General features: G+C 28.3%; 1 protein-coding gene across 2 annotated transcripts in view; it reads right to left on the reverse strand.

Annotated features, from left to right (window-relative positions):
* The window catches only part of Epac (Exchange protein directly activated by cAMP), a 233,089-nt gene that overhangs the window by 78,386 nt on the left and 127,327 nt on the right, over positions 1-27,376 (reverse strand). For both annotated transcript variants that reach the window (XM_085958431.1, XM_085958430.1), the window contains exon 2: positions 10,252-10,404. Coding sequence is in view for 1 of the 2 variants with exons in the window: in XM_085958430.1 (XP_085814556.1) it covers positions 10,252-10,404 (153 nt within the window). In the remaining variant the exon portion in view is untranslated. The remainder of the gene's footprint in view (positions 1-10,251; positions 10,405-27,376) is intronic.

Here is a 27,376-nt window from a genome sequence, read left to right on the forward strand (position 1 = left end):
AACTATTTTTAATAAGTCACCTAAGCCGTGTCAAAAGTATCACCTTACTTAGCATAATAACCCTCCACAATAGAAACAAGTTTTGCATCGGATGTTACAAGTTTATAATATTCGAAATAGTCCCTCTACTTAATTTAAAATATTCGGCGCGTGTAAATAATCTGTTAGGCAAAACTTAATTTTATTTAATGTCTGTACGTACTGTGTTATGAAAATATTACGAAAAGAAAATTCGTAAATTTACTATATTTTGAGAGGAAATTTAATTTCTTTACAAACCTTCTTATCTGAATGAAACGAAAAATCTTTAGGTCTAAATAATTAATTCGTTTAGATATTATTTTGTTTCTGCAAATAAAATTTTATATGAAAGGGAATATTTTAAATAGAAAATGTTGATATTTTCACATTTTGCATTATAAATAATTGAGCGTTATCTTAGGTTTATTAGAATACTGTAGGTACTAACTAACTAATCGCAATAAATTATTTTTGCCGTAGCCTTTACCTTTATATATTTATTTGTCTTGATTTATTTAAAGCAGTGGTGTACAAGCTATTTGAAAGAATAGCCGATTAATCCATTTTTTTTAATTTTTCACGGGCCGCAACACATGCCATTTTTGTATCCGCTTATGTTGACCGCTTTTGTGTATCACTGATCTAAGGAATGTAAATTTTTAGGAGAGAGCGAGGCTGCAGGGAGAAGACGTATTAAATGGGGTATAGTTGAAAAAAATAAACACGTAAACGCACATTCTAAATTTGAAAAATAGACTAACATAAAAACAAAGGAATCATTTATTTTAATCGGGTCGTAAAAGAAAACAAATTATTTGATTCTCTCATCTCTCATAATAGCTGGATAGATGATTTTAAAATCTAAATGTGACTTTAATCAAAATCATTTCTATTGCAGAACTAAGCGACATCCAAGAATCTTGACAGATGGCACTGCCAGCTGATATTGTTGCCTACTCTTCTGCGACATCTTCTTGGCTACGCTTCTAGGCGTTGTTGTCTACTAAATGGGAGGAGCCTGTTAGTTTATAATGGAAGTGCGGTTAAAAATTGGCGGAGCTTGTTAGTTCACAGTTTTAACACGTAGCAAACAAGATGTTGCTGATGAGTAGTTATAGTACGTTATATAAGGCAACTTATTTACACAATGTCACAATATAGCAATATAAATAAAAATAGCCGATAGAAAACTTGGAATTTGATACAATTTACTGACCATTTAAATATTTTAACTAATCAATTCGTAGGTATCTAAAAACATTAAAAAGAAAATATTTGTTTGTTAAAGTTGCATGTTGAGCGCTCTAGTTGCATGACTATTGGTTAATTTTGTCGTAATTAGATAGGGTTGTAGGTGGCTAAATTGGTAAAATACATTAGTCGGAATTCGATGGATTCATGTTAGAGCCCCTCGGCATCATATTTTTTTCAAGATTTTTTTTAATATATTTTATAATATGATAATATTTCTGATGTGTTTTCTAATAATGTATAATTACAAATTTGATTGAATCTAATTTATACAAAAATCAATAATCTCAGGTACACGGGTTTGATTTCAGAAAATATTCATTTTCGCATTTAAAATAAGTAATAAATAAGTAAGTACATAATATGTACTTAAACTTATTTCACGCGTGCACATATTATAATCTTAACCGTACATATTCTTAATAATTTAAATTGTGTTTCTATACATATCTCATTTATGTAAAAAAAACGTGATAAATAATATTTTTTACACGTTTTCATGTGTTTAGTATTAATACGTAACGCATATATTATTTGTCATTGGATATCAGGATATGGCATATCATATTTTTTGGTATATCATGACGTAGGTTGACGTAACTAAACAGTCATGAAAAAAATACGGGACAATCGTTTGGTTTCTACCGCGCAATACAAATGTTATTTTTTGTTCTGTAAACACCACTTTTGTTTTGATCAACTGTTTGAAACTGCAGATTGCTATGTTTTTTTTTTTATTTCACAGCGGTATACAATATTATACATATAGTTATTCAACTTTTGGTAGGAGAGAAGATAGAAGAAGAAGTTAAATACTACCGATTTATTATAAAGTTTTTAGTATAACAAAAGGAAAATCTTCAGACAATAAAATTTGTTCAAACTAAATTTTACAAAAATATTCTCAGTTTTCTGCTTGAATCAATTTGAATAGTTTTCCCCAGCAAAAATGAATGTTTTTATCGGGATATGAAAATAAACAAACGTGAAAAACTCGGTTTGAATTATTCCAAAATATGCTTGGCATAGGGCTTTTTTATTTAACGATGATCTCACAAAACATGTGGAGCGACCTTTATTGAAAAGGTGAGCGAGGGCCAGATTACGCTATGGGACGTTTCTGAAATAACAAGATCATGCCAGTTATAAAATAAAACGTCTAGCCTTTCTTATTCACGCGTCATTATTTCTAACGATCTAACCATACGGAGCATACCATAAAATATTATTTATCAGAATCACATTTCACAGCTGATATCTCTAGGGTATGTATATCTGGCTATGAATATTATCTATGATCAATGTTATGAGTATTGTAATATTTTGAAGACAATAGTGATACTTGGTAGTTTCATAGCTTCTTATATTGTAGTAGGTACCTACATTTAGTACAGTGAACTTTTGAAAGCGTTAAGGGCGGACGTGCTCAGCGTGGCTCAAAATGGAGCTTTTATTCTATTCGAAAATAGAATAAAAGCTCCATTTTGACCTACGCTGAGCATGTCCCCCCTTAATGTACGTAAACATTTGTAATACATTATGTATTAAACATAGGTAAGTAGTTAAATTATATTTGTAAAAAATTTTAACCCTTAAATGCATGATTTTCTACTTTAAAAAAAAATATATATTCATATTAAGTAGGTACGGATAGGTCTAATTACGGGAAAAATAAATTAAAAAATATTTAATAATATTTTTCTTTATATTATATTTTCATCAAATACTTTGAACTATAAAAATAATGTATTTTTTTATATTGGAATTATTTAAAAATATATATATTATCAAAAATAATCAATTAAACCACCTTATAGAATCCAGAAATATTTTTTACCTGATCAAAATATTTTTTTTTTTAGTTGAAACTGAACTTGAATATAGCCGTTAAAATAACTGCCAAAATACGGCCTATGTAAAATAATCATCTCTGGCTCGCGTCATTTGATTACAAATTATATCCAACAACCACTACTATTCTTGTAACTTTAAATTGAAACAAAGATTCTTTCTTTACCATTGGCTATAATATTTATGGTAAAACCGATTTCTGTTTTGCTCAAAATACCGAAACTAAAGTTTTTACTATACGTGCATTGCATTTATTTTTCAATTGTTTTTTTTATGTATCGTACCAATTTTGTTATAGAAAGGAACGTGTTTTGTTAATTATCTTTTAAAGATCAAAAATGTTTTGAAATATGATTTCGATTAAATGACCGCTTTTAATCGTGGCACAAATATGCGATTAGTACATTTTGGCATATTTTTCGGGCAATTTGGTCTTCTTCGCGAATATTGTATTTCAGTTTTAAATTATTATTAGTTTTAGTAAACATTCTCCTAAAATAAAACATTCTGGCGCTGTTAAATCAGATCCATTTAGGACGAAAATAGCTTTCTTACTCACGTAAATTTAAACAAAATAGGGTATTTATCTATAATATATTAATATGTTTTAATAACCATAACGAGTTTTTGAAATGTAAATTCTCCATAATAAATTGCCAGTATCCGAACTTATACACTGGTCAAATTACAACTGACTTCAACACTTATAACGAAATCGACGCAAAACATAGAAACTATAGAACAATAGGAACGGTACATAAAAAAACACCTTTATTTTGGGCAAAATACTCAATGATTTAATCAGTAAGTAAAATATTATTAATTAATCATTTTGTTTATTACTAGTTAAATCAAATTATCGTCGAACCCAGAATTTCGACATTTTTTTATAAAATAATTCAGTACCCATGTTATCCAAAAGTTATTTTGTAATTAGACAATCACATTACAAATCTATAGTAATTAATGAAATACTTTTTTAGAAAGAACTAAATATTTAAGAGAGAATAATTAAGAATGTTTAGACAGTAAAAAACTTTTACTTCCATTGTTTATTTATATTGTGCCCATTTTTCACCCTCGCAAATAAACTTCCACGAATTAACGTTTACGTGTATTGAGTTGAGTACCTACTACATTTTGATTGTCGTACAATAATGTAGATAAAATGTCAGATCTTAAAGCCAACATATTACATAAAAAGTCTTGTACCTGAAAAAGACCTGACATGTAATAAGTTGTAATTAAGTCAACATAACTACGATATAATATTTTTTCCTAACATCATTATAAACTTGAATATTGTGTGATGAATTGATTTTTTTTTCTCAAAATAATACTATTGACCGAGGGAATTTGATGGAAATTCAATTAATTGAAGGTTTTTACCTTTTTTTATTATATTAATTTAATATATTAATGAGAATTAACTATATTGGTTTTGAATGTACATTAACTATCTATCATCCCAGAAGATGCCGAAAAGCAAATCCTGGGTCACAAAAAAAAAACGATTTGAATGAAACAGTGCAATAAGAATTTTATTTTATCTCTTTGACAAATTTAATTTAAAATTGTCTATATTTAGTTTTAGTACAGATTTGCAATATTTAATTTATTTAGTAAATAAAAATAACTAGTAAGTAATTCAAATTAAATTATTTTGATATTTTTTTCTATATTAAACTGAATTTGCGTTCAACAGCGTTATTACCATGATGTACTAACTAGTAAAATATTAAAATTATTATTTTTAAATTAATAAAGATCGATAACGTCTTAATAGAAATATCTATTGGATATAAATTATTCTAAATAGTTTATGTGGAGATTTTATTTTAAATATTTTTTTTTCATTTGTAGTATAAATAATGTTTCAATTTATATGCGATAAGCATTTTACCCTTGTATATGAACATTGTGTTGTAGCAGTAACTCAAAAAAGATAGACGAAAGAGCTCTTATATAAATCCGAGAAGATAAAAACTTTCTCAAGCAAAACGCGCAAAGTATTTGAATGCATTTAAACGTATTGAGATTTTCAAAGACGTCTTTGCCATTTGCTTGTAAAAGATTTGTATTAAATTACATGAAAGAACCCGCTGGATAGACGGTTTTCTCTCATTTCAGATGTAAATACATACACTAAAAGCAAGTTTTAGGAAAACCATCTTTATTGTGTTTTTTGTTGCGTAACCAATTGGGCAATACGATGACGCACAGCAACTATTGAGCTTACAGAAAATGTTATAGAATCACATAGCTTTAATTCGTATAATGGTTGTATTTTCATAGACAAATAAAAAATTCTTTTGCTTATTAACCAGTTTGCAAGGAATTACTAAAACACATTCCCGGATTAAATTATTATGTAATTTAATTCTACTTATTCATTTATTCATCCAAATAATACGGAATTACAGGTATTGGTAAATATACCGTCGGTCCCTATTAAAAAAGTTGGATCTGCAAAATGCTATTTTTCAGTACGAGCAATCAAAGATGTTTCATCAAATATCCTTTGTGACCTATTGCTTGCCATAATGAATAAAAATACGGGTTATAGAAACTTTTTTAAACGTTTATAAAACATCTGTCTGTCCGGTGAACATAGCAGCAACTGTCAGATCCGACGCATCTTGCGCACCCACGCCCAGCCAACAATGTCGGTTGGTAAGAACCGACATTGTTATTCGGACACTCTCGGTAGATCCGTCATTTTTAACTTGAATATCTCGAAATTTTTCAAACAAACAAAAAAAACTGTGATTGTGGTATAAATGTTTAAAGTGTTTAAATAACTTTTACGTAATAATCCGAAAATGACAAAATTTCAGATCCGACTTTTTTAATAGGGACCGACGATACAGAAAGTATTTAAATTATATATTATTATTAATTATTTCCATTGTTAACTATTTGTGGAAAGACACGTTATTAGAAACTTATAAAAATGTTTCCTTGAGGGCTCTGGAAAGAAAAACGGCAGTATCCACTTTCGCAATATGTTGGCAAGTCATTAAAAGTGTCTGATATCTTTTTTATAGGTATAATTTCTGAAAAAAATATTATAATATGTTATATATTATTACTATACAAACAACATTTCAAAATACTTTTTTGTGCACGCAACATTTTTTTATGACTCGCCAACATATTGCGAAAATGAAGACTGCCATTTATAAGTTTATTTGTAATTTGTAATAAAGAACAAAGTAAAAGATACGAGGAACATTAATTTAATGATTTCATTTATATTATGTTGATATAAATATAGGCTGAAAATACATAATCAACAAATAAGTAAATTACTATTTTTGTTTCTGAACTGATTTTATAGGCCTATATTTGCTGAAAGTTATGCTAAAAGATTTTTTTACGAGTGGTAATGCATCAACCCGGCCCAGCTGAACCACACCACGGTGGGTGCAATCTTGTAATGGATATTTTTTTAAACATATACATTTGTGTCTACGGTTGGTTATAATATTATGAAAAAGGTATCTAACTGATAAATGATAATAAAGTATTGAAAGTTTTTCGACATAATTATCATTATGTCTAACAGAATTAATGTCATGTTTTTATTTACGCATTACTGAAATTACTTTACTGGATTATTATCTTGCTTTCTATTTCATTTTAAATTCATATAACATAATATTTCGAACATTATTATGTGACTTCATTTTTTCAGCAAAAGAGCTACACTATAAATATTTAATTTTACAACTGAGGCTTACGGTGAACGATATGTAATCGATTTTTCAGTGAACTTTTTCTGATAAAGGCATTGTCACCGCCCTTTTCAATAGTTCATCTAGACATTTACATCTAACATAATAACTATATATTATCTAGTCTGGTCATTTCTATGAAATACTAAAGAATACAATAAATGCCTTAAGGGCTCACATGCCTCAAGTAGGTCAAAATGGAGCTTTTATTTTATTTTCAAAGCATGATCCTGGACATTCCGTAAACGTTGTAGATAATCAATTTATATAATTTTTAGGTCTTATTATTCTTTATATTTATTTGATGACTGCATAAAGTATTTTTATTACATAAAATAGTATTCTTTTAAACCTCTCGAACTAATGTTTTAGAATATAGTCATATTTCAGTACATCCATGTGCAGTGGTATTAAGATTTTTTAGATTTATTAATTTTTAAAAGCATTTATATTACTATTAGTAAAATTAATGTTTACATTATATAGTGAAATATTTTCGATAAAAAATTATATTTTAGAATTAGACATTGTATTATTCAAAAAAGGGCACAATTAACACATTTGAAGATAATTCCAAAGATACTGATTAAAAGCTATGTTTTTGACCATTCAAATGTGATAAACATCCTACGAATAATCATTTTTTTATAATAATTATTGACCTAAGAATAAGGTAGTATTTTTTTGAAATACGCCATTCCTATTGGCATTTCCCAGTGGTTAAGCTACAGCATACGGCCGTATCCATAAATTGACAAACGATACGTAAAGTAGGGAGTAAGATCATGTTAACGCGTGTGTTTGAACATGTACCGAACCGAAAAAGAAAATCGTTTTTTATTATTAAAATGAAGCGTTGATGCCTTTTTGATCATTTTATAGATATAAAATAGAAAATAATGATGATGAAACCTTATTAAACTTATATATGTTATAAAATAGGCATTTTCCTTTTACTTACTGTACTATTGTCAATCTAGTATGGTAACCCAAAATGATATCACCGGAACGGACGGAATTTATTGGAATCGTAAAGGTTAATTAAATAATGATGATGCTAGAAATAGCCGACATATAAAGATGACGTAGTGCATATTAATTAAAATATTTGCAGTTTAATGGGACTAGTAACGTAAAGTGACATTACAGTAACGGGAGTGTTAATATCATATCTTTTTACAATAGTAAAAGTACAAATAAACCCATAGTTGTCAGGGAAAAACTACTACTTATTCGTATTTCACAACGTTTTTCTTAGCTCGTATTATTATTTGTCCGGTACAAATCTTGCTATCGATTTTTAACTTACTTCCCGACTAGCTAGATATTTGAAACTTTTAGATTATACCAGAACACGATGCCAATGCATTTTTTTAATACTTTTAGCCATCTTTAAGTAGAATTGAGTTCATTTTCAGGTAATTCTGTTTTGTATGAAAAGTTATTTAGGAAGAAATCCGTAAAAAGTAAAACTATTAATGGTTGCTAAGTGGGTCCTAGCAACTAAATTATTAATATATATGTGCGATACTATGGAAATCACTATGACATTTCAGTATTATTTCTATCAAGTACAAATTTTTTTGATCGTTTAAGCTAGTCAAGTCAAGTTAATATGATTCAACAGAAAATCTAAAAACGTTGTATATAAAAAGTTCTTTTTATCTTGTACTTTTTTGATACAATTATACATTTATTATTTTATTTATCCTGAGTTACAAAGAGACTAACGTTCATGCCGCATGTTAAATAATATCTTTATATAAAAACAATATGTCATTATCAAGTACATAACTGAAATACTTTCTTTTTTATATGTATTTATTTAGATTCTTCGAAATCGTTCTATGTTTCATGTTTATTTTATGTTTAGCATGTCACTATATTTTACACTATTTACTGTTGTGGTTTGTGAAGTTGAATAAAAGCGATATTTTTTATTTTCGCTAGACTAAATAATCACCAAGCAAACACAATATATTGTATACCATGTTATTCGGCACAATACAATCCACAGAGAGTCTGTGCACAGGTGTGCAAAAATGCCACCGAATTTGAATACTCAATTTGCTGTTTTGTGTAAGGGATAAAATCCTTTCTAAAATAAAACCGACCTTTCACTTCGTTCGCGACACGCGTTTGTCTGTTTGGGTCACATTATTTTAACAAATATTGTCATATATATGTAAATAGAATAACAAACGACCGAATATGTTCTTCACCTCACATATTATTGCATGCATATTATTATATATATTTAAACAAGACTTCATTGGATGGGTTCATATTATTATGATAATATGATTTAAAATAATAATATTACAGAATACTAGTTTAAAAAAAACTGATACTAAACGATTAGGTATATAACATGTACGTGCTTTCGACGTGTCATCTCAAAATCGGTTAATATTGGCGACCATATAAGGTATAAGGTATAAGGGTCTAAAATAGTTGATTTCACTCGTCATAATATTAGTGTTTTTCAAGTTGCTTAATAATTGATAAAGAGCATACTTAAAAAAATCAATTAGTGTAGGTTTGAATCCCATTCAGCAGAAAATACTGTTCAAACACATGTCTCTGAAGTATATTATATTATTACATTAATTAAATAATATGAAAATGAACTATTTTTGAAGTTATACTTCTTAAGCCGCGTTTGGAAAATCAGATCAGAGTGTATTTTTGGCGTGTGACATGTAACACATAATTTATTGTTTCATACGAAAAAAATCGCACTCGATTGGAATCGAAACACGATTGTTCGATTATTAGCCGAACGCACTGCCTTTCTTTACGCCACAGTATGATAGTGCAATCGTGACGGTTATACAGTATAATATTATAATGTATACCGTTGTCTAGGCAGCGAATTTATTATTATATGTACGAAGAATTGTTCCGTTGCTTATTATTGTTGGCCAAAATAAAATAAAAACATTGTGTCACGTTGTGAACCTACTCCTTTTTATATGTGATTAGCTGTCAAAACTAAGCTTAATATTTTTAAGTGTGATAGGTACGTTACTTTTGTTTGGTCTTGCGGTGTGAGATTATTTTATTTTGTTACACCAAATAAGTATAACTTCTAACGCGCGTACATAAGTACACACACCAATTTTTCCTTGTGAGTGTTTTTAAGTTATGCATGTTCAATAATCTCAAATCTTGTGAATTACAAAAGCCGATTGCCAAAATTAACCTAAGCACTTCGGAATTATATAATACTAGTTAATTTCATCATAATTAGATAGGACGCACGTGGCTCAATTGGTGAACTACATTGACGCAAATTCAGTGAATGCTGGTTCATGTCCCACCAGTTATATTTTTTTCAAAGATATTTTAATATGTGTTATATGTGAGATATTAATTGTGTGAATCTTACCTCCCAAACAAGCCGAAAATCGTGATGTTGGACTCGGAGAAGTTCACAAGCAGATTTTGTAACGACTGTTGCTGTTCGAGGCAGGCCTCCAGCGGGTTCTCCGAATGTAGCACCTACTCCCAACGTCAAGGGAGCTGGTCCGCCGCCGCCCCCCTGAAATAAAATCAACACACATATTTAATTATCTCCTATCTCCTATATATTATTATCCTAAGAAATTTTGAAAAACGCACTAACAGCTCATTTAAGCGACATTTTATTGTTATTTTTACATCTTCACTTCAAAATGTGCGCTACCGGTTGATCTACCGATTGAATTGAACACATTTCAGAAATTTTCCATGATTTTACATGTACGTGACGTTTATATCCGATATTTTCTTACACACCGTATACAATCGCCATATTTACTGTTTACGCCTCACAGAATGACGTCTTCGTCGCTTAAGACCTTCTAATCCTTTATTTGACGAACGAATTCGATTATTTTTATTCAAATATCGTAATGTAGGCATTGGTGCACTTTTTTCTAGTGAAAAAACCATAATCTTGGTACAATTCACTACGTATAATATTTTTTGACAGCAGCGTGCGCCACTGTTCGCCATTTCATAGATAACATGATATTCCAAATTTGATTTTGTTTAAATACTTCTTTGTGGCTGTGACGCACTTTTTTTATTGAATAATTACCTAGGCTACTAATTTCCATAAATCACAATAAAGTCATATTAAACTAACAAAGTTGCCATTGCAAACAATGAAAGAAATTAATACGAATTGTTATAATTATCAAAATGAGTCATATTGTATAATATCTACCTATTTTTGTCGTCCCTATCATCATCAATCTTGACCTATCCACTGCTGGATGAAGGCCTCCTCAGCCTTATTCGACTCCTTACTTACACATGAATTGTTATATTTATCAAAATCAGTGATATTATATTATTATCTACCTATCTATATATAATGCCATTATTATCACGAGCCTCAATAAATCCACTGCTGGATGAAGGCCTCTCTACGTTGATTGTATTCTTGACAGTATTGAATTTCTAATGTTGTTTATCTACATATTCATATCGTCATCATAATCATCATCATCATTAACCAGGATCAATCCACTGCTGGATGAAGAGTTCCGCAACCTGATTCTACTACTATTGGTTTAACGAATTTGTGATATTATACATATTTCTATCCATCTTATCATCATCGACTTGAACCAATCCACTGTTGTATAATGGCCTCTCTAGCCCGAATCTACTCCTTTCTGTCATATGAATTGCTGTGTTTATCAAAATCGGTGATACTATATTAATCTACATATTCATATTGTCATCATCATCATCATCAACCAGGATCAATCATATGCTTAATAAAAACCTCCATAGACTGATTCTACTCCTTTTTGTCATATGAATTTATGTATTTATCAAAATCGGTTATATTATAGTTATCTATATATTCATATTGTCATCATCATCATCATCACATCGACCTGAACCAATACACTGCTTTATAAAGACCTCCCTAGCCTGATTTTACTCCGTTCTGTTATATGAATCCCTGTATTTATAAAAATTGGTGATATTATATTTGTCTGCATATTCATATCATCATCAGCATCATCATCATAATCGACCTGAACCAATCCACTGCTTAATAAAGACCTCCCTAGCTTGATTCTACTCCTTTCTGTCATATGAATTGCTGTATTTATCAAAATCGGTGATATTATATTTATCTACATATTCATATCGTCATTATCATCATTATCATCGTTATCATCATTATCATCATCGACCTGAACCAATCCACTGCTTAATAAAGACCTCGCTAGCCTGATTCTACTTCTTTCTGTCATATGAATTTCTGTATTTATCAAAATCGGTGATATTATATTTATTTACATATTCATATCGTCATCATCATCATCATCGACCTGAACCAATCCACTGCTTAATAAAGACCACCTTAGCTTGATTCTACTCCTTTCTGTGATATGAATTTCTGTATTTATCAAAATCGGTGATATTACATTTATCTACATATTCATATCGTCATCAACCAGGATCAATTCACTGCTGGATGAAGGGTCCCGCAACCTGATTCTACTACTATATTATACTTATTTCTATCGTCCTTATCATTATTGACCTGAACCCATCTACTGCTGGATAAAGGCCTCCCATGCTTGATTCTACTCCTTTCTGTCATTTGAATTGCTGTATTTATCAAAATCGGTGATATTATATTATATCTATTTATATTTCCATTATCATTATATTAAAATCCAACACCAAGTCACTATGACGAAAAGCTGTCTGCAAGAACTAGCGAGACAGACTGGCGAGAGCCAGCTGGCTCAGCTAGTAAGATAATAATATCTTAGTTGTATTTATTACGTAATACGATATATTTTCGTTATTTGTATTTAATTAATTTGTTATAGTAACTATATGAATAGCAAAAGATAATATAATAATAATAAATACAAATTGTATTTGAAAATCTTGGTACTTGAAAAAGAATTAATTACATTATTTTCATTATATAAATAAATAACATTTTCTGGAAATTTTAAAATGTATAGTTTCAATAATATTATAATATAAAAATTACAATTAATATATCAATATTATCATTTAAGAAAGGCCAGTTAAAAAAACTAGTCAGCTTTTAGATTTGAATGAAGTTAATAAATTCATAGATTAATTTTATAAGTAACCAAATATTGCATTTATTTAATTCGTAATAATATGAATATTTACATATTATATACCTACATAATATCATCTCAAATAATGTATTTGAGATGATTTTTTCTCATCCTGGGTATATTTTTATTGCAATATTTCTGTGATTAAAGATGGCCACATATTATTAATTCAACTTATAGGAAAGTGTCGAAGAGGTAGAAAGGATATTTTAAAATATTAACTAAAACGGTAGATGACCAATGTTGTTTTTTAATATCCTACATATTTTTTTTAATTCTGACTGTTGAAACGATAGTTTGAAATACTGTACGACGTATCATTGCATGGAGAAAATAGTATATGCAGTAATGCACTATGCATCTACGCCATTTATAATTAATTTAAATTTATAGTATATTATTATGTAGCATGTACATTTTAAGTAAATGACTTATCAATGCATTTTAAATCAGTTTTGTTTTCCATTTTAACGCCATCATACTTGTGTATCAATATGTATTATTAAATTAATGGAACTTGAATTGCCAAGGCCGTGGTACTAAAGTGAGAGTTCTGATGGTAGTGGGGGTCATTGCTTAACTTTGAACGCAATCCGGTAACTCGTTTGCAGTAAATGAAGATTTTTGATTGCATTTATCGTTCATAATAATAATAAACGTATTACCATTTTTTTAAATATGAAACAATCATCATTTTCTTTAAAAATTACCATATTTACTGAAACCAATAACTAGCATTACGATCGAAATTCATATATTTTTTTTTATTCAATACCTAACATACATAGATATGACTTGCAAACAAAATAAAAATCAAAACCAGTTTATACACTATTTCGAAATATATTTTAAAAATTATACAAAGCTACACGTATAAGTGTTTAAAAAAAAGTCTCAAAACGTTCCATTACTTTGAGACGTAAATGTTGGAAGTAATAGGCATAAGTAAAGCGCTCTTCAAAAGCTTTTACTGTATTAAATAAATAGAAAGAACGAGCTTCTGGAAAGATTTTCTGTAGGTAATTGCCAAAACTGTAACAGCTGTCTCGACTGTTCTTGACTGCAATGCTCAAGATAGGAATGAGTGTGCAATCTACTTCTCCCTAATCCAATAGAGGAAGATAATATACGTAATAGTATACAATAAGTATAGTATATAAAGAATCTATAAGACTTAAAGTACCAATAACATACAATACACTAGAACATTAAACAATAAATTTAAGAATTATATTTTCTCTTTCAAAATTTGTAAATTCAGGTAAAAATAAATATAAAAATCAAACAAATGGAGTAACAGTTGTATAGTGTCTTTTTGTCATGTATAAAGCCGAATATGTATCATCAATATTTATACTTTCATAATCCCTAATTAAATCGATTATAGCTTAATATATTCACAGTAAAAATAGTCTAAATATATAATATGTATTACAACACGTAAACTTCAATTTAATTTACAATATGGAAAATGAATAGGAAATTAGTACATCATTTATATTTCAATTAGGATTTGTGGTAAATAATACAATAAAATAAACTTTTTAATAAAACCTATTATAATTGTATATATTTGAAAATCGTTTATTACTATTATTTTATTGATTTCGTATTCAAACGCATTTATATTTAAATAAGTCTAACATGCGCATTGGTCGAATAAATTTGCGATTGAATTAGAATGATTGAGATAGAATTCACGTGGTAGAAACATTATAATATTGCTTGGGTAAGTATACGAAAATCACATATTTATCAGAACTAATAATTAAGTGACATATCTCTAGCGGAGGGCATCTAGTGACAGAATACAAAGCGCGCGACTTAATACAACTTACTTATAATTTACATTTTGCTTGTACTTTTATTAATCAATAAATATATAAAAATAATACAAAGGAAAAATCAAAGATCAATATAAAATTAAAATTTTATTTTGCTTCATTCATGAAATAGTAATACCATAGTAGAGAAACCTATCCAACGAACGCATTTTAAATTGTATTTTATTACAACGTTTTTCTTAGGTCGTATTCTTATTTGTCCGGTACAAATCTTGTAATCGATTTTTAACCAACTTCCTGACTATCTAGACATTCGAAACATTTAGAATATATCAGAACACGATGCCAATGCATTTTTTAATACTCTTAGCCATCTTTAAGTAGAATTAAATTCATTTTTAGTTAATTCTGTCTTGTATAAAAAGTTATTTCGATACCATTATTGGTTGCTAGGGAGTCCTAGCAACTAAATTATTAAATTATATATACGTCCATTACTATGGAAATCAATATGAAATGACATTTCATTATTCAGTATTTCTATCAAGTACAAAGTTTTTTGATCGTTCAAGCTAGTCAAGTCAAGTTTATATGATTCAACAGAAAATTTAAAAACGTTATATATAAAAAGTTCTTTTTATCTTGTAATTATTATATTGTAATTTATATATATTTTTATATGTAGTTGATTTAAAAAAATGCTTTTAGATGCTTATTCATATTGCTTAGGTAATTAATTAATTTAAATATGTACTATGGTCATTAAGTATTGCTTCATATTTTGTAGCTCGGAGTTATGGTAGAATTTATTACTGATTTTTATATGATACTTATATAAGTATCAAAAAAGATTTCAACCATAAACCAATTTTGTGTATTTTAATACTATAATTTTTTTAAATTCTTTTAAAATTTTTTTAAATTCTAATAATAATAAACAAAAACGAAATGCATTTCGAAATGTACTCAATAAGTACTTAGGTACCTAATGATTTCTGTAAAATTAATCTTATGTTACATTTCAAAGTTTCGTCCTTTGAAAAACTTGGCGGAATGATGTGAAGGCCAATTTATATTTGGCAAGGCAATTCGCAATCCAAATGACCGTCTACTAACTCTAAGCTTTTCCTTACCGAAAGCACATTATTCAAACGAAGCTTACGGATAGGTCTTACGGATAGTTTCGCAACTAAGAAGTATCTTTACTTAGGATAGAAGTGTATAGAAACATAGTAGGTAATTGTGTCGGTTTGCAGAATAGTAATTACTAACTTACAAGTAGGTTTAAAATGTAACATGTAATTTAAAAAAAAAAATCTTAATTAAGTTAAAATGTAATTAAGTAATGTACTTTATTAAGCAATATAATAAGCATCTCATCAGGTAAAAAAAACTCATAGTTACAGAAATAAATAAAATATTTTTTCAAACGTAATAATGTTTTTTGCTAATTCTAGATTGACAATATAAAGACGAATAATCCAAAAGATTCAATTAGAAAATTACGTGTTTATCTCATTTTAGGGATGTTATAATAAGTACCTAACAACGAACGACTTCTATAATAAAGAATATTATAAAATAATAATAATTATGTTATATTGTAAAATACAATTTAATTACTTACCAGAATGAGTCATAATGTAATGTTCAATGTAAATAACTGAATAAAGCTGGTTTTATATTGAAAAAAAATGAATATATAATTTATGATCCGAAAATTAAGTTAGAAAGTACTATGCTTAAATAATCTGCTTTGCCCTTCGCAAACAATAATGCTGTAGTTTTCTTATATTTATTAATATGATTTTTCTTTTTGACAATGGAATGATTTATTTCCACGAGTTGAATAATAGAATATCATTTAGTATCAAATAAAATTTAATAGAAAACTATTCAATAAGTTGACAATTACGTACGATAATATAAATAAACAAAAATTACGGCAATGTTATGATTTTAAAGATTTTTTTAATTATAAAAATCCAATTTTTAATGTAACGAACTTGGAAAATATTGTATATTTTCAGTACACACCTACTATTTTAACTTCCACCGAATATTCATTGCAAAATAATAAGAAGATAGGTAGTTTTATTCACATATTATATATATTTTTTAAAGTATGGTTTATATTATAATACGTGAAATCTACTATGTTTTTATACATATCGTTACATTTCGTGATAGATGAGACGTTGAAGAAATTTTCTTCTATAGAGACGGACTATAACTATATAGGTATATTATAAAATATGTTGAAAAAAGGTAAATATTAAAGCTAATTATTTAATTTAATACAGTTATTTCTCATTGTAAATAATTTTGTAGCAATCATCACACTGGATCATAATATCTTGAAATTTATTTTTCATGCCTGCACTAAGATAGAAACGCATTATAAATATCAGCGTAGCAATCGTAAATTAGTTCATTATACAAGTATCTATCAATGTTTAGAATATTTTCAAATATACAATATTAAACAGTACATTATTCAATATCTCACATACTTATATATCTTTAAATTCGCCAACTTTCATATTATCACACTAAAAGCATCATCACCATCACATTGACTAAAGACTAGTTACATTGCAAACACTTTGGATAAAGCAATGTTAGATCGTTATTAATGCCAACGGAGAATATTAAAGAAACTTTATGATGGTCATGTTAATTGCTTCTGGCGGAACCGTAAATGCCTAAATTTGATGAGAGTATTAATTAAATGCTGACCTGACTTCTGACCCTACCTTTGTTTTATTGAAAACAGTGCCGTACGTTGTATAAATTAATTATTTATAAAAAAAACGTTACGACTTAAACTCTATTTGAAGGTTTTATGAAATCGTATTTCCTAATATTATGTATTATATGAATTTAATCTAATAGCGGTATGGTGTTTTCTGTTACATTGTATCTATAAAAACAGATGTTACACGAAATAAATTGGCCGATATTGTTTGAATAGCTTTTTTAAGTGTTTGTATATTAATCAAACTATGTATATATTAAAATATACCTACACATCTGCGGTATACAAATGGTGGATTATCCACTTCTGATGCCGTGGATCAAAAGATCGAATGATGCTACTGTAAACATATTTTTTTCTATATGCGTGTTGGATCCAGTGCATGGAATTTCTTATAAAAATGTATTAAAAAAACCTCTTCGGGAGATGGCCAAGATTTACCCGAAATTGTAATCAATGTAAAAAAAATCGTATGTGTACTTATGTACGCACGTTAGAAGTTCTACTTCTTTGGCGTAACAAAACAAAAACAAAACTTGTGATAACCTAGATTCTTCAACTAGCTCTTAATTATCTTGTTAACTTACACACTCAAGAAAAATAATCGCTTATTGGAACGCCGTTGGTTTATTTCTATACACGTTAACTAATATTACTAAATTATATAATTATTTATCGTTGTTTTTATTTTTAAAGTAACAACTGCCTCTATGACGTTTAATAGTTTGTTTAAGTAAGGAATTGCAAATGTCCGACAATAATAAATTTGCTGCCTAGGCAACGGAACAATTCTAACCTATAATATTATACTGTATAATCGTCACGATTGGAGTATCATACTGTGGCGTAATGGTAGTGCGTTCGGCTGATAACCGAACAATCGGTGGTTCGAATCCAATCGAGTGTGTTTATTTTTGTGTGAAAAAATAAATTATGTGTTTAATTACATGTCACACGCCAAAAATACACTCTGAATTGATTTTACAAACGCGCTTAAAGAAGTATAACTTCAAACATGACACGATGGTTTGACAACTATATCGTCATCTTAAAACTAAAATAAAATAACTACGACTTTATATTATTACTCAAATGATTTTTAAATCAAGTACTGTAAAAATATTTATAAACAAATTGAATTAGTTATATGAAAACTTCGTCTCGGTAATATTCAATTAAAAATGTCGAAAAACTATTCAATTATCAATCAATCTTAGTATATTGTCAGTAGATAATTATAACCTAGTGTTGAAGATAACTACACGATTAGTTTTGAGTTACCCATTGATTTATTTTTTATATGATATTTTTATTGTATCAGATACGGTAATATTAAAAAAATAGATTTATTTGTAGTACCAACTATTGAGTTTCCAATATATTTAAAAAAAGGATTTCGTTAATGTATTATTATTTAGCGAATAATATTTAATGATTAAATTCTTCGAATTCATTGCTGATGTATGTAGAATGGTTATCAATTTTTAATAGCGTATTTAACAATAGAATAAATAGTATAAGGTATATTATACAATCAGGCAGTTTAAATTGGTAGGTACTCAGGTGGTTATAATTTTGATATTGTATAGTTAGCTCCAAAAAATGTATAGCTACTGTTGACAATTGTCAAATATTTCCACAGTACCTACAATTATATTACATTCAATTGTACCCATTTGATGTGACTGTAACATATTTCCTCAGCGAGCAAGGCCAGTTAAATTAATGTTGGGTGAATTTGGAGCGTAATTAAACTTTAGAATCCGGCGATGTCTAAATTGGGTTTGCGGGTCTACAAATTAAAAGCATCGATTTTTAAAACTACTTTAAGAGAAATGCATGCCAGTAAAAATAAATGTGTATTACTATAAAAACATTAAATATAATATCATATTTAGATTTTTAAAAATGCTGCTACTTTTACTTGATAGCTTATTATCTTGTTTAAAGTGCATAATTGTTAATAGGTATATAGTACCTAATTAATCATGTAGTAAATTATTCGTATAAGTATATTATTATTTTATATTATGACATACCTATTAAAGATAACAAATATATATATATATTACAATGAAATTCAAGAAAACAATTGTAAACAATACTTGCATCATAAATTTGAATAAACAAAATATAAAAATGAGATGAGTAAATTACGAGGTAAAAAGAACTTTTTATGTACCAAATTTTTAAATTTTCTGTTGAATCATATAAACTTGACAATTCTATGTATTAATAAAAAGTTTTTTTGTACTTATATATTCTGATAGAAATACTGAATAAATAAAGAATACTGAAATTTCATTTTGACATTTCATATTGGTTTCCATAGTAACGCACGTATATATTAATAATTTAGTTGCTAGGATCCCCTTAGCAACCAATAATAGTGTTTTACTTTTTACGAATTTTTTCCGAAATAGCTTTCCACACAAAACTGAAAATGAATTCAATTCTGCTTAAAGATGGCTAAAAGTATTAAAATAATGCATTGTCATCGTGTTCCGCTATATTCTAAAAGTTTCAAATGTCTAGCTAGTCGGAAAACTATTTAAAAATCGATTGCAATATTTGTATTGGACAAACAAGAAAAAAATTGTATTAGACAAACAAGAATACGAGCTAATAAAAACGTGGTAAAATAGCGAACAACCTACCGAGTGAGTTAAACGGACCCTTTTTTAAGAAACAACTACTCGTATCACCTAAACTCGTCCTGTACTACTAAAATGTAGTCGTACACGGTAGATAAAACAACCTTTCGATTATAATAATTACCTCAATGTAGGTACAATATAGGGCTCCGCATTCAACCACCGGCGAGGTCACAATAGTGTTTGTGATTATTTTATTGCTAATACTACATACTGAGCCACATGGCATATTGTTGTGTTAAAAACAAGTTTAAGTTGAGTTATTATTGAGTATGTATACCAAATATATTATACTATTTGGCAAATATACTAATCCTGCGATGATTATTTACCTATATATATTATTAGTAAGATGACATAAGTGTAAGCCGGCTCTAACATCTAAACTCGCCTCGTCTGTCGCACAGCCATCAAACCTTCTAGAAACGTCGATCCGATAGTGCATATGAAGACCGCGCACATCTACCTAGCAACGGACGCATGTAACCTCTCGAAACGTATAGATATTTGAATTCGGGATATAGGAATGACCAATTCATAGTCGTGTGTATGCGCTCTGGCGTCTTCGACTCGCAGCCCGAAATGCATATGATATGTTGATAGCAAGCAGCAGCACTAGATGTTTTTTTTTTCAAACTAAAAAGTCAAATTCGACGAATCTGCGGGGCTCCATTTGTGAAGTTTTGTGAAGAACGATGACGTCAAATCGACGCATTCAACACACTGTATACAAGACGAGTTTTGATATGCGAGCCGGCTTACAAATACTAGAAAACAATGCATATAAAATGAAATGAAATGAAAAATATCTCGCATCACATTCCAGTGCTGGTTAATAATAAATATAGAAAAATGACAAAGAATGGAGATATTATTATTTTTTCTGCATAATTTTAATATATAAATTCCTAGACCGTAAAGGATTATTTTATACTTCTTAATATTTTACTGTAAAGTTCACAAGTGTGTTACTACTCTCAGTGATCACAGAGAGACGAAGCTGAAGGTATAATATAACATTTTCAGCTTCAGGGTAATAGGATAACATTGTACATATTTCAGAGAAGACAGGTCTGAAAAATCGCGTATGCCACATGCTGTAAATCAGAAGTTGGCTAACATTACATGGCTAATATCATAATATGATTTATATGTTAAATAAAAACAATATTAGTTTAGTTTAGTAATCGTTTTTTACAATTATTCATGTTTTATATAAATACTATTATATAGTTTTAACACGAGAGTTTCATATCCCTTAAAAAGCAATTAAATGTAATATTTACACATCCTAATAATTTGATTATTTTTTACTGTTATACCAACATCAATTTACATTGTGTGACTTTAGAGATTAAAACAATATTCTAGAAATTGATATTCTCATATTGTATATCCATAGAATTGTTACAAAATCATTATAAGCTTATTATTTTACAACGTTTTTCTTAGATCGTATTCTTATTTGTCCGGTATAAATCTTGCAATCGATTTTTAACTAACTTTCCGACTAGTTAGACATTTGAAACTTTTAGAATATATCAGAACACGATGACAATGCAATTTTTTTATATTTTTAGCCATCTTTGAGTAGAATTGAATTCATTTTCAGTTAATTCTGTTTTGTATGAAAAGTTATTTCGACACCATTATTGGTTGCTGGGGGTCTAGGGTCCTAGCAACTAAATTATATATACGTGCGTTACTATGGAAATCAATATGACATGTCAAAATGAGATTTCAGTATTATTTCTATCAAGTACAATTTTTTTTGATCGTTTAAGCTAATCAAGTCAAGTTTAAGTTCAACAGAAAATTTTGTATATTATGAAAAGTTCTTTTCATCTTGTAATTATTTACATTCTAATTTTCACATTCGACTAGAGATTTTTTCAACAAGACACAATAATATTATATATATTATGTATGTGTAATTTATACTATATTATGTCCTAGTTTTTAACAAATAATATTCATTAATAAACAATTAAAATTATAATAATAATTAAATTAAATGTACTTTATTATCTATCAGTGGCGAAGGGTGAAGGTAGGTTGAACATCCGACATAAATAGTGTACACTAAACTTGTCAATCAAACTTATTTATTTTCATTGAACTAAGAACACAATTTGCTTATAGTACTGGTTAGTTATTAAAATTCAATTAAACCCTACCTTACTAAACCGTAATAGTTTAGAATAAAGAGATCCAACAAAAATAGTGCACACTTTTTCTGTCATACTTATTTATCTGCGTTGAATTAGGAAAACATAATTTTACATATAGTTATTTTTTTAAATTCATTAATCCCTGCCAAACCAAACCACAATCGATAATAAATATACTTTTATCTATAAAATAAAATATCTACAATTATGTATGGGTAAATGTCCTAAGTTTAGATGTTTTATAGAAAAACAAATATTTTTTGACTATTGTGGCCTAAAATAATAGGTAGAGTTGAATTGAATTATAAAAACTAACAAACACTAGGTATCTACATATTATTTGTAGTCTTGGTTCAATAAAAACAAATACGTATGCCCGACAAAGTTTAATATGCACTATTTATGTCGGATTTTAACAGCCTTCTTCCACTCTTCGCCACTGTTATCTATCTATATTTATTTAATTATAATGAATGCACATTGTATTTAATACAAAGTACCTACCAAAAGAGTCTCCTTCTATAATTTTTTTACGAAACTCCTAATTACTCAAAAAATCAAATTTAAAAATTAGTTTTATATAAATACCTAATAAATATAATTTTGCTGAGAAACCTTATTTTTAAGTTTTTATCTGTTTTTCTGTAAAACTTTGATTCTTAGTAAATTATCAAAACGTTGTACGCAAAAAACAAAATAAAAATTTATATATTAATAAAATCTCGACACAATTTCGGGAAAACTATGCTACGTATCTAATTAATAAATTATATTACGTCAAAATTATTTAGAGCAGACGGGACCATACAAAGGTAAATGATTATTAGGTTGCGGCTCTTGTGGTGTAGTGCGTCAGGCGCAGGCTTTCCACCCGAGAGTTTTGGGTTCGATACCGGTGAGGACACAATATTTATCTGTTTTTCGTAAAGCCTGGGTGTGTGGGATTTTTCAAAATTACTAACAACCACCTTGTACAAAAAAGCAAAGACATGGTTATTAATAATTCTAAAAAAAATATTATTAGGTAGGTATCTACCTAGGTATTTAATTGTACAAGCTTTACGCACCTACACAATATTATAATACTTATAGTGTAATCAAATATGGTCGATGATTGACTATGAATATGTCATTTAAGATTGGTGGAAGCCAATAAACCAATAATCAATAAGTAAATTTATTGATAAATAATTACAAGATAAAAAGAGTTTTTTTATATACAACGTTTTTAATTTTTCTGTTCAATTATTATGCTCAATATGCTCAAACTTGTATTTGATATGAAGTAAATAAAAAACAATCAAACAAACAAATATAGAATACTGAAATTTCAATTTGATTTCCATAGTAACCAACGTATATATTAATAATTTTGTTGCTAGCACCACCCACTTAGCAACCAATAATAGTGGATTGGATTACGGATTTCTTCCAAAATAACTTTTTATACAAAACAGAATTAACTGAAAATGAATTCAATTCTACTTAAAGATGGCTAAAAGTATTAAAAGAATGCATTGGCATCGCGTTCTGATATATTATAAAGGTTTAAAATGTCTAGATAGTCGGAAAGTTAGTTAAAAATCGATTGCAAGATTTGTACTGGATAAAAAACCACCGGACAAATAAGAATACGAGCTAATAAAAATTTTGTAAAAAAAATAATTGGTTTCAGTAAGAATGATTGCGAAAGAAAGATTTTGTTAATTCTCCAATTTACGACAATATTTTTGGTTCAAAAACTTTGTAATGACGTTTGTCCAATAAAATATATGTGTATAATATTATAATAATACCAAAGTAGTACCAAAATAGTGCAAATAGCCAACACATTATATGATTTCTAAAAGCCTAATTATCATTTCTATAGAAAATAATTAATTTAATATTTAATTAATGATATTTATTAATTCATCAATCAAGTGATAAACTGTGTTGAGTAAAAATCACTCCTATCAACTGTTGAAAATAATTTACTCATTATATAATAATTATCATAATAGTATAAATGATTACGATAGTTAAACTAAATAGTTACGACTAGGGATTCCAATCCCGAGATATTTTCGATACCTATGAATCCCGGGATTGATAAACATAATCCCGAAATTTTCGGGATTGATTTTTTATCAATTTTGATGAAAAATAAAATAAAAACGAAAATATAACAGAAAAAATACTTTTAATAACAAATAACTACATTAGAAATAAACTGAGTTTGATTTTAGTATACTCATGTGTAAGTTGCCGATTCATTTTATTTTTTCACATAAATTAATAAATATGAGAAATATTGGAAATATACAATGCTTCGCACCATTAACAAAGTAATTTCACCATAATCTCATATGTTTTACGGCAGTTTCATATTTAGCCGAATAATTAGATTTATGAAGCGGAAAGGCCATAAGTACACCATGATTTGCTTTACTATTTTAAATCTCGCTAACCCATTAATTAAGTCTTTACTATCAGATACAGCAATCTCAATATATTTTCAATCATATATACCAATATCACAATATCAATATCACTATCACAATACTATTTACTCCATTACACTTATGTATTTCCAAGATTGAACGTATACAGTATTAACAATAAATGTCTTAAATAGTATAAATTATACTAGATTTATTTTTGACCGATTTTATCAATGTTATTTGTAAATATATTTTTTTTATATAAACAATGTAAAGACATACCAATCCTGGGATCCCGAGATTGTCAAATTGTAATCCCAAAATCCCGGAATTAGAATTTTGGCTTGGGATTGGATTTCCTAGTTATGACTACTCCTCGAATATCCGAGGTGGGTTAGATGCATCTGTCAAAAAATCATGTTTTTTGTTTGTTCATATATTATATTTATATGCGCACACCAGAGCAAAAATACAATTTTTTGGCGTGCAACTGTTCCTCTTCTGGTATATTAATATAACCTCCACTCTGTTAGATTAATTGTGGCTTAGGAACAAAAATTACAATTTACATTTCTAACTTTAAAATAATAATATGATCATTATCTTTTCTCTTGTATAAAGAACACTATTTAGATAACATGATAGCATTTTTTTAAATAATAAAACGTAGCATTTAAATAAAATTAAAATAAATCCTACTGTAATAATTATATAAGATATATTTTAGATTTAGTATTTTTTACACTTTTTTTATTATATTGGTATACCACAATATTGGTTTCATCCTAACGGATATTTTCAATTTGGATAAAATAGGTCTAGTTTTAAATTAAAAATTGCGGAAAAGATTTTCATAATAGTATTATGATAAAATAACAAATTTGTCATGACTATTTCTAAAAAAAATGTGTCACTGAGCAAATTATTAAAAAATTTACAGTTCTCTCTGACAATATAATATATTACTCACACCAGCGAGTTATACGAGAGGCACTGGATGAATTTTCCAACAACGGTTCATATATTTTTTACACTCGTTGTTATTCAGTCGACGAAAACTTTTTGTTTTCGGGAAAACACAAAAGAGGCGGCTCATGCATAGGTTATAAAAAAGCTTTTCGTACATGATTCTGTTAGAGCCAGTCGGGACTAACTATGTGAGTACACCAATATGACAAATAACCTGTTATAATAAACACAAAAAAGATTAATTATCCTATCGTAAAAACTTCTATCAACTCTAGTATTGTTAAACTTTTTGAACATGAATTTTTATACACAATTTAAAAAGCTTTTGGATTACCGTTAGAGCTTAAATTCGGAAATTAATACTAAGTAATAATAATTATCGCTTAAGGTGATAGTTTAACTTCATTTTTAGTGCATGGCTTGAATTCGAAGTGGTGAGAAAAGATTATAATATTCTATCTCTTTTATATGCGTTATTTTAATAGTTTAGTTATATTAACAGCTTTTACTCAGGGCTCGGAATGGACCGAAAAGTACCGGAGTGCCGTTCCGGTTCGAGAAATCTGTAAAGTTATCGCTCCGTCTCGTGGACAAAATAATTTGACCGTCTGAGCTAGATATGCCATATAACAAAAAAATCTAGCACACTTATGTTTATAAAATACACATACAATTTGATAACCATATTAATTTTCGAGCGCTCCGGTTCGTAATCTTTTTCATTTCGAGCGCTGCTTTTACCTGTTGACGGCAAATTGAATAGAAGCTATGTTGAAATTTAAATATGATTAAAAATATAATACCTACTTCGTTCTAATAAACATCAGTAAATTAGAACAAAATTTGGACTGTGCGATTTATAATACAAATTTTTCACTTTTCGGACAAAAGCTCCTACCCTTTAAGATACCTATCCGTTTGTCCTTTTTTTTAAATAATAATAATTCCAATTTTTTAATTTAAAATCAAGGTGTTTGGACCAATTATGGTAGCGCTAATCCTATACAAATGCCTAACCCACCTCGCTCAATGATTGTTGTCATCCAGGCATTTTAATCAAATAACGAATGACTGTACAAACGACGCAACCATCAAAGAATCAAGACTTGCACTAGTTTAACCGTAGCCTCATCAAAGAAGTAATTCAATTACGATTTACGGTTCACCCAATGCCGCGTCAATCACCATAATTCATAAACAATCAAAAACTCATTATCCACCCATCCGTCACAAGTAAGTACAGTGTTACACCGTGAGAGTGATCGTAATCATTGTATGAGTGCGGGAACATGGAGCCAACCCAACGCGCCAGTCAGATCAACATCAAAGGCTAGTGCTTGGATTGAATTCTTGTATAACCCCCACTCCAGTATTCAAATTATACCCTTCCTACAGTCTACTAAAAGCGCTGGTTATAAATGATATTATTATTATGATTGACTGAGTTGCGTCAATCCTCATATTCTTTAAAATAATATTACTATGAAAATAATTTTAGATTTTAAAAAGAAGAGATATAAAAAAAGGAAAACCTGAGAAATATACTTTGAAAATATTTTTTTGAGAAAGATTCGAATCTCTCATGGTTCATTTTTATTTCTATATTAGAAACTGTATCATTAAATAAATTGTCATTTCCGT

This window comes from Rhyacophila brunnea, unplaced genomic scaffold (assembly GCF_057557595.1).
Source record: "Rhyacophila brunnea isolate RB1 unplaced genomic scaffold, BYU_Rbru_1.0 scaffold_7, whole genome shotgun sequence".
In the NCBI taxonomy this organism is placed as follows: Eukaryota; Metazoa; Arthropoda; class Insecta; order Trichoptera; family Rhyacophilidae; genus Rhyacophila; species Rhyacophila brunnea.